General features: G+C 42.3%; 1 protein-coding gene and 1 pseudogene across 1 annotated transcript; one reads left to right on the top strand and one right to left on the bottom strand.

Moving 5' to 3' along the window:
* The first annotated feature begins 295 nt into the window (after positions 1 to 295).
* On the top strand, positions 296 to 5,192 carry LOC133893116 (protein TIC 22-like, chloroplastic). Its single transcript, XM_062334080.1, has 7 exons — positions 296 to 852; positions 1,636 to 1,710; positions 2,533 to 2,592; positions 4,124 to 4,183; positions 4,276 to 4,356; positions 4,431 to 4,466; positions 4,849 to 5,192. Exons 1-7 carry the CDS (start codon positions 388 to 390, stop codon positions 4,939 to 4,941), a joined length of 870 nt encoding a protein of 289 aa, XP_062190064.1. The 5' UTR covers positions 296 to 387; the 3' UTR covers positions 4,942 to 5,192.
* A 55-nt stretch (positions 5,193 to 5,247) lies between these two features.
* Positions 5,248 to 6,664, bottom strand: LOC133893117 (acidic endochitinase-like; annotated as a pseudogene).
* Positions 6,665 to 10,108: the final 3,444 nt, after the last annotated feature.

Genomic DNA, 10,108 nt, shown 5'->3' with positions numbered 1-10,108 from the left:
AATATACTCTGCAGCACTAATTTTTTTCTAGAATTTTATGACTATTTCAATATTATTTTGAATTTTGAGAGCAGTAGATCATAATATTTTTTATTTATTATAACAGGTGATAGGTTTATTTTTTTAAAATCTTTTGTCTGTTGGATGGTTGATAGGTGCCTATCGTTGGCTATAGTAGCCTATTTTTAAATTTTTTAAATGGATATATATTTTGTAATTTTTTAATTTTTCAAATATAAAAATAAAAAAGCTCTAAAGATAGGGCCTTGCTTCGGTCCGTAGGTCCAAAGAAGCCCGTGCCCTCCAAATCTGACTAAACCCTTTGTGCTTGTCTTCTTTCCCGTGCTCGCTCTGCTGTCTGTTCTCTCTCCTTCCCCTCTCCCAACCATGCCTGTCCAATTTCAGTTCCCATGGCTCAAGAACCCCACCCCCACCGCCAGCACCTCCAACCCAAACCCTAACCCTAGCCCCCGCATCCCAAACCCGTTCCAGCCCATCCTAGCCCAGCTCAACTCCATCATCTCCTCCCTCCCCCGTGCCCTGCCGCCGCCGCCGCCCTGGGCCCGCATCCCCGCCCCCTCCCCGTCTCCGGCCGCCTCCGCGGCAGCCCTCCCAGTCGCCGAGATCGAGGATCGGCTCGCCGGGGTGCCCGTGTACGCGCTCGCCAACGCCGCCCAGGAGTTCGTGCTCGTGTCGTCCACCCGCGCGGGACGGGAAGGCGGCGAGGGCGCGAGGCCGCCTCCGGCGCTCGGGCTGCTCTGCTTCCGGAGAGAGGACGCCGACGCGCTCCTCGCGCAGATGGAGGGCGACATGCGCGCCGGCTCTAGCGTCGTGCCCGTCGCGCTCAACAAGGTCCGGTGCTGCACTCTTGTTCTTGGTTTCGAATAATCTCATATAACCATGCGCACTGAAGTTGCTCGGCAGAATGGCTGAACGCGACAGTGTTGCCATAATAGTGTCTTCATGTCCCTTTGTGCATTTAGAGGCGCTTGATTATATAATGGCATGCTTGAATGTGGCATTACTGGTATTTGTCCCGAATCACTTGTTTGGTATATATCCCGAGTTCCATGTCGCTGCATCGTTTCCATGATTATTTTGAAATCGTCTTTGCTTGAGAGTCGCTTGTTGAAATGTTTGGGAGTCGGGAGTCTCACTCAGGCAAAGATAACACATTCGTGAATTATTTCTGCTCTAAGCTGCTTGCATAGGAGTTGATGGACTTGATTCTAGCTGATTTCTTAGTTGTAAAATTGAGGTTATGCATAATGTGAAGGCTGTGCATGTGACCTGTCCAGTTATAGGGTGTTGCTGATATATTAGATTTAGTTACTGTTCATTGTGTAAAAAAGCGTAGATAATGTTGGTAAAGATCTTTTCGAGAAGTTGCCTAGGCTGTAATGGCACTGAAACACATTGATTTTATGTCGAAGTATCTCATGATTGTGTTACCAACGGCAGTTGCCCCCGCATCATTTTTGAAAATATTGTCCCCAACTAAGTAACAACGTATTTTTATTTTTACTAGTGTTAGGACATGTATGATCATTCGAAATTTCTTGCGGTTCTCCTATACTACTTATATATTTTTGTTTCAATGTACATTATGTATAGCTGCATACCTTTTGTTTTCAGGTTATCCAACTAAAGTCTGATGGTGTGGCGTTTAGATTCCTCCCTGATTCATCTCAGGTGGCAAATGCAGTTAAGGTGATAATCTTTTTTAACAGATGGAAGTGCATGTGACCTATGAGAAAAGAAACAACGTGTTTGTCTTCATTTCGCCCTGATCTTATACTTTTCTTGAATTTGTAACAAGGGAGTTGATCAACTGAAGAGGATATCCTTACATTTGGTTGTAGCTTTTATTTTTTGTTGCATATGCTCCAATTAGGAAATCCAATCTATACCATTACTTATCAAATAGGCAACATGGATTATCTTTATCAAGTCAATGATCCTACATGTTCCTTTAGAATTTCTGTATAGAGTAGATACAGTACAATGCAGAGGCTTTTCCATTGAATAGTATTATGCTCTGCTTTTTTATTGGGTGGCTGAAATTCTTGATTTGAATAAGTATGAAAAGGAATTAGGTGACACAAAATTTAACAGATGTTGAAGAAAAATTGGGTGGAAGTGATAAAAATGGGTGTTCAGATAATGTTCTGTCATGGAATATAACTTGATGCTCTACTATCTTTTCATTTTTGTGCAAGTGCAACAGGACTTGTAGATAACTAGCATAAAACAACGATTGTGCTGTTAAGAATAACAGTTAATAAGTTAGAAATGTTTGTTGTAGTTTGTGGAATCGAGATAGGTTAATTTGCCATCTCCTTTTATCAAATGTATACATCATATTGACAAATTTTTCATCCTCAATGGATGCCTAGTAAACTATTTGACCCTTACCTGAGATACAAATTAGCATCAACTGCCTATTGCATTATGGTTAGGGCTCATGCTCGAAACATATTTCAACTTCAACAGGACGATGATTTGTAACGAGTTGGTCTTGTACCTTTGCAGTTGATGGAAGATGAAGGGTTGTATGCCAGAGAGGGATTTCCAGGTGTTCCAGTTTTTCAGGTTAGAATATACTCGTATGATCTGTAATAGGTTTAAATTCTACTTGTTAGAATAAGAAATATGGAAGTAGTATCAAAACATGGACAAAACAAATTTGGATTAGGCTTATGCCATCTATATAAGCACTAACCAGCAATACAAAGTGTGCAAGTGAAAATGTAACCCTTAAATAAAAGATGGACCAAATTTAAAGAGAACAAAGACATTAATATTCATATTAACTACCTGAAGCCAAAACTAGATAATAGTGATCACAGGTGGGATTGGATTTGTAATATCCATAGTCCAATTGGACTTTGTCTTTGTGGACTCTATTGGATTGGATCTAATTGGACTTGGATGTATGTGGACATTTTGGGTCCAAACTTAATATGGACAATTGGATGTCTTGTGGGCCAAAATTTGGACATCCAACATCAATTGGACTGGACCAGACTCACTTTCTAGCCTCCGCAATCCATCGTCATCAAGCACGGTGGGGTCCATTCTTTGCCTCTCTTTCTTCCTCCTTTGTACGTACATGTCCATCGCATCCCCCGCGCATAGCGCCTGCGCGTGCTCCACCTCAGCCCATGTCGACGCCATGGCTTCGGCAGGCGTGACGGTGGTGGATGTGGGCAACTTGTTGATGGCCTACTCCAACAACGTCACCGTGCCCGCCTCATTCGGCGACGATGAACAGTGCTGTTGGCCGCGCTCCGGCTGTGGCTGGCGGCCAAACCAATGTAGCTGGGCTTCTGCTGCTCCCGCAGCATCATGTGTGGGCTCGAGCTCACTGTCGTGTGACCGCCACCTTCGATCTCTTGCCGCTGCCGGGTGGAGCTCACTGCATCGGCGATCAAAGCGAGGCCGCATTGCCTTGGCGATCAAAGTATGCCCGCGCTTTCTCGCCCTAGCAATCTCTTCTCCCGGGCCGCTTGTTGGCTGCAATAGCACGCGCCGTCGAACAGAGTACTTCCATCATTTTCCTCCCCCAAATCATGATGCTATCCCTGGGATATCCCGACTCAACGCAGAGAAGCTTGATCCAAGAGGGAATGAGCCCAATCCGATGGTGAGGAACTCGGTTTGGGTGGGGAGGAGTTCGATCAAGCGTCGGTCTGGCGAGGAAGTCGATTTGGGATGTAATCTGGACTGCTTTATTTGGATTTGGATCTCAATCCATTCCCACCCCTACTAGTGATCTATTTATCAACCATATCAATGTATGAGGTTAGTATTCTATACTAGAAGATTTTTCCATGCCTTAGACTTCTTTGGCGGTCACAAATATCTTATACCCTGCTGCTAGCCTGTCCCGTCAATTCACCTGTGCTGCCACTGGCGTTAGCGTGGCATACTAAATTTATGGGCCGTTCTTCCACCTGTATCAGGCTGATGAGTGCAATGTCAACTAGTGCTTCCACCCGCACCTAAGTATCCCACCATTTTGTGTGATTGCTCAGCACATTGTTACTGAATAATGTCTTGCTATATATTGACTTTTACCATGAATACTTTCTTCATGACATGTGGCCAACATGCTTTTTAGTCAAGGAGCTTGGTTCTGATGAGTGATAACAAGAGATATCGTCCAGTTTTCTTCAGAAAGGTAAGGGAGTTAATTTGGTGTCTCTTCTACCCTCTTAAACATGAGTTTTCATGCTGTTCTCAGTTTGAATTTGTTGTCTTACGAATGTATAGGAGGACTTAGATAACTCACTGTACCGGACCTCTCATGATCAACAAAAACCTAACCCTGCTGTTAGGATTGGTGATACTCAGGTACCGCATTATGTCTTAGCTTAACTTTCTGGAGTGGCAGGCTTGAATCATGTATTGACTCACTTTCCTATCAGGTTTCTTCTTTGGAAGATATCATCAAATCAATGAAGGTACACATAAGCGCACTATAACAGCATTTTAGTTTGATACTCTGTTAGTCTGTTTCCTTTTCGATTCAAATAAATTAGGATAGATAGACCCTAGCCATAGGCTTCCAAATTCTCTAATTCTTATCATCACTCAGTCCCATTCTGCTCCTGGGTTTTGCATAAAGCATTTTGGTAATATTTACCTGTCCTCAGCACATTGCATGGAACACCTGAACACCTTTGCATATACTTTGTGATCAACATGTGCCACACATTTTGTAACTCCTGATTGATTCATAGTCCATTAGATGTCATTCGTAACTCCAGAGTGATTCATAGTTCATTAGATGCCATATTCTGTTTGCTTCTCTACTGTCCTACTAAAATAAAAGACATATTGCAGGATAGCTCCTCATCAAAATGGGATGACGTTGTATTTATTCCTCCTGGATTTGACCTTGCTACTGGCTCGCAGCCTTCTCACCTCAACAAGTAGATCTTTCTGTAAAGGGTTGTTAGCAGCTCTTATCTTAGAAATACTACATTACATTTGATGATGTGGACACATTGAGAGAGGTAGAATATATATTCATTTCTTAGACAAAGTATGTGCTTTATGTCCGTTCAACTTGCATTTCTTGTCCTTCCCTGTGTGCCTTCTCACCTCAACAAGTACATCTTTCTGTAATGCTGTATGTTGTTTGACACTAGTTTGTGGAAGAGTAAAGTAGAATGTGCTGACTTCCAGTTTTGCAATGCTAATTTAGTAGGGACGAAAATTGTGATGCATGCTTCCGCCTTTTAGAATGTCTTTACCCCTAAGTCCTTAATTCTGCATGTATTATCTTGACATTGGCCTCTAAATTACTTTACTGTATACTATAAGTATTACAATCCTTAAGAATTTTATGTAGACCGCAGCGGCTTAATCTTAAAATTCAATACATGCAACTTAATTTGAATTTGGACCAGCCATTTTGTATAGCATTTAATGCTTACTATGAAAGCCAGTTGCCTCCAATTCAAGAACAAAAACTATAAGACAGTTTTATATTTATTTGTTCTCTTTATGCCATACAAGTAGCGATCAATAGGTGTATTATCATGAAAAAGAACAGTGGGGCATAGGGACAATAGGTCCAATCCAATCCTCAAGTAATAGTTATTGCAATTACACACAGCTACCCATAATCACACAGAATGGTCTCACAAAGTGTAAGGGGGAATGCTCACAAAGCACAAGTATTATAGAAATATTCAGAGGCAACCCACTCGAACATCACTCTTCACTGAAGAACTGTAATCATCTTGGTCGTCATGGTACTTGGACAACAGCATGATCCCTCCATACTTCCCAGAGTTCTTGATCGACGGAAGTACCTGAGACTTGAGATCATCAGCTGGTATAAACCCACTTCCAGCTGCCTGAGGTGAAGCTAGGAGACCGATAATGATCTGCTTTGCCGGAATCCACAGCCATTTCTTCCATGCATCAGCCAGAATAGAAGTGCTTGCCAGAATTGTACTGGCAGGGAGGGTTGTTGCAGAAGTGCACCCAGACATAGTCAAACAGGCCGGTGTTGAGGGTGCCTACCACCCAGGCATCTGGAAATGGGTACTGAGGTGCGGCAGTCTGGTACACCCTCCTGCCCGAGTTGCTGTACCCTTTCAGGTACCTTGCAACATCATCCCAGTGCTGGTTGGTGCTGCCCTCGATGTCAAAGTCAATGCCATCAAGGACTGCATCACCCAAGGGCGAGAAGATGACTGGCCGCCTAAGAAGTTGTTCCACAGGTATGTTGCAACATTCTTAGCATCCTCAGATGAGGAAAGGTAGTAGCTGCCTGCTCTGCGGCCAATGGAGAGCATGACCTTAATGCCGCTGCTCTGGCATGACTTGATATCAGCGCTCAGACTGGCGCAGCCACCATTAGTCGTGTCACAGTGGCCTGCCAGGGTGAGCACCGGGGGCTGGCCATTGCCGAAGGCCACGAGGAAGGCTAAGTTGACGAACTTGTAGTTGCCGGTGGCACAGGTGTCAGCCAGCGAGCCCTCCACCATTCTGACCCCAGTATATGGCAATGCCCCCTGCATGTGGCCAGTGGCCCAACAATCTGTGCAACGGGTACTGCTATAAGCAGCAGTTGCACCAGCAATGGTTTTGCAACCAGTGGCGCAAAGTTGCTTCTCGTGCTTGTGTCTGGAAATGGTTGTTGTTTTGATGTGTAAGATGAGATTAGGGAAGGGCTACTCTTATATATTGGAGGGATTGGAAGTGTGAAACTGGTTACTGGAATTATTACCATTATCAATATTATAATATTATACTAAGCATGGAAGAAATGGAGCACTCTCAGCGCATCTGGTTCTGTGCTGGTTCTGTACTGCCATATTCATCCGCTGCCAGCGGGGCTCGAGAGCAGCGCAAGCGTGGAGAGCTGCTCGGATCGGCGCGTATCCAGAAATCTCGCGGAAGGCCACGAAGCAACGCGCGTCAGCGAAACGGGAAGCCAGCTCCACACGCTGAGGGCCCCAGAGCCTGTGTTCTCCGCCAGCGAGAGCTTGGTCCGCCGAGTGTCCTGAAAGCTCGATGAATCCCGTCAACCCACGCCAGACACCAGTGGAAAAAACCGCACGCTCGCAGCTTCTGTTCGCACGCGCTTCAGTTCGGTCACTCCGCTCGCTCAAACCGCTCGGAAGCTCATCCTTCGCTGCTCGCTGCAGTTCCCCCTGCGACTCCATCCCCCCACCGAAGCTCATCAATCGGATAGGCTCCGCGGCGGGGGCTCCTTCGCTGGTTGCTCCAAGCGGTTCCCACGGTTCCCAGCGAGTCCATTCCCCACCAGAGCTTGCTCGAGCCAGGAAGTCGTCGGCCGTGGAATCTTCGTCGATCCCGGCATCGAGCATCAGGAGCCCCGGCGTCGACCTCCCGGCCACGGTGAGCTCCGACACGCCCCCATCGAAGTAGTATACCTACAGTTCATTTGTCCGCAAACACTGAGGCGGTGTTCTCTCAAACGCTTGCTCCACGCAGTTTCCGCGGTTCCTAGCGACCCCATTCCCCACCAAAGCCTGCTCGAGGCCGATAGGCGTCGGCGGCGGAATCTTCGTCGATCACAGCACCAAGCATCAGGCGCCCCGGCGTCAACCTCCCGGCCACGGTGAGCTTCGAGACGCCCCATCGAAGTAAGCTAGACTGCGACTACTTTCTGAAAAACAATGGATGAAGATGTCAGTAAGCCTAGACAAATATTGAAAGCACTTAAGGGGCAATGTCGTTCCAACCAAATCTTAAATTTCTTGCAGAGCATAGGAATAGTGTTTGTACTTTATGGCTGAGATATTTAGAAGATGACCAGTTAATGGCCGAAGCACGTTTGAGATGTTGTTCTGAAACATGAAAGATGGATGAGCTGATTTGAAGTATAGAAAATGTGAAAATCATGAAAATACAAATGAGCAGGCATATAACTTAATAATAAAATACATTTGGAATGTATGTATCCTTTATTTCCTAGAGAAACACATGCATATATCATTTATCTCCCCCATCGAAGTAAGCTACACTGCGACTACTTTCTGAAAAAACAATGGATGAAGATGTCTGTAAGCCTAGACAAATATTGAAGGCACTTAAGGGGCAATGTCGTTCCAACCAAATCTGAAATTTCTTGCAGAGCATAGGAATGGTGTTTGTACTTTATGGCTGAGATATTTAGAAGATGACCAGTTAATGGCCGTAGCACGTTTGAGATGTTGTTCTGAAACATGAAAGATGGATAAGCTGATTTGAAGTGTAGAAAATGTGAAAATTATGAAAATGCAAATGAGCAGGTATATAACTTAATAATAAAATACATTTGGAATGTATGTATCCTTTATTTCCTAGAGAAACACATGCATATATCATTTATCTCTGACTGAAAAAAAAGGTGTTAGGTCTTTAGATACTAAATATAGAGAATAATAACATATCATTATATCTTTGCAGAGTAAAGAACGAAAAAAAAGAAGGTACAAAGTAGTGGCTATTTAACAAATTAATACAATTTCTGTAACTAATTAATCCATCTGAATTTCATCTCTTAATTATATGTTTCATCTGATAACTATGTGTGTCAAATTGCTTCAAGATTCCTGCATCATATCAATATACAGATTATCAGTAAATAATAACATACCGTTATATCTTTGCAGGTGCTTTTCAACTTAGCTACATCAAAAGCAAGAAAAAATAAAAAGAAAGGTTGAACAGAGAAGAGGAAAAAAGAACGATCAAGGTAATGGCTATTTAACATATCATAGATAAATATTTATGTGTTGCAGATTAATACAATTTTTGTACCTAATTAATGTATGTGAATTGCCTACCTTAAAGTAACCACTATTTTCCACCGGGACATCACGAGTTGCAAATTCATTTTCAAAAATTGTTCATAATAGATACTATAATTTATTATTTTGTTTCGTTTGAATTCCTTAACATATGTCATATATATATGAAAACCTATACCGATCGGAACAATTACACTACATAAACGATGCACATGTTTAAAGATTGATGCCTCTTTTAAAATGATAAATGTACAAGCTATTGACCATAGCTAAGGTATGTTGTGCTTCCTTCTAACTTTCACTTAATACCGATCGGAACAATTACACTACATAAACGATGCACATGTTTAAAGGTTGCTGCCTCTTTTAAAATGATAAATGTACAAGCTATTGACCATAGCTAAGGTATGTTGTGCTTCCTTCTAACTTCCACTTAATACCGATCAAAATAATTACACTATATAAACGATGCACATGTTTAAAGATTGCTGCCTCTTTTAAAATGATAAATATACAAGCTGTTGACCAAAGCTAAGGTATGTTGTGCTTCCTTCTAACTTTCGCTTACAGAAAAAATATTGTTAACCGCTATACTAAGAATATCCAAATACACATTCTATTACTTCGAACTAATCTCGATGAATATTATGCATATGCAGAAGTTTACATTACAGAATTTATAATTAATTAAATAATTAATAGATATTATGTGCGTATCAATACCAAGAATCACAACTTAAACATTACAAAACATAACAAATTTCTTCTTTATATTCCAAACTTAAGCTCCAAGTAATTGTTTATGTATGATTCTCTTCTATGCAACTTAGTTATATACATGTCATCAAGACGTAAACCTCACACATGAAGTCATGTACGAAGCTACTCCGTTTCGTCTTCAAAGAATACCAGCTATTAAGAGCTTAGGTATGACCTGATCACATTTTACATACTACTGAATTCTTTATATGATTTGTAGCCTCTAACATAGATCAACAATATATATGGCCTCTGTTTCTGAACTCTAGCATCTGCCTTGCAACATCACCCTTAATAGCTCTATTCAGCTTCTAAACTCTAGCAACTATCTTACAAGATTACTCATGATTGCTCTATTCTGCCAAAAAATTACTAATTATAATGGTACATTCGTACATGTGTACATGCAAAGATCAAAATAGTATCCCAGCTGAAAGAAACACTAACACAGAAATTAGTAAGTTTGGCCATTAGTTAGCAATTGTTTTCATGCTTCATTCTTGCACGTAGCATATAAAAAAAAGGGTACACTAACATGCTTTTTTGGAACAGAACCCCCTATAACACCA

Source organism: Phragmites australis, chromosome 15 (genome assembly GCF_958298935.1).
Source record: "Phragmites australis chromosome 15, lpPhrAust1.1, whole genome shotgun sequence".
Taxonomy (NCBI): domain Eukaryota; kingdom Viridiplantae; phylum Streptophyta; class Magnoliopsida; order Poales; family Poaceae; genus Phragmites; species Phragmites australis.
Note: the sequence above shows the minus strand (reverse complement) of the source record. Positions and strands in the feature narration are given on the sequence as shown.

Coding starts and splice junctions, on each gene's coding strand:
- LOC133893116 (XM_062334080.1), top strand. CDS start 388: ATGCCTGTCCAATTTCAGTTCCCATGGCTCAAGAACCCCACCCCCACC. Junction 1,711..2,532: donor AGGTGGCAAATGCAGTTAAG/GTGATAATCTTT, acceptor GTACCTTTGCAG/TTGATGGAAGATGAAGGGTT. Junction 4,357..4,430: donor TTAGGATTGGTGATACTCAG/GTACCGCATTAT, acceptor CTTTCCTATCAG/GTTTCTTCTTTGGAAGATAT.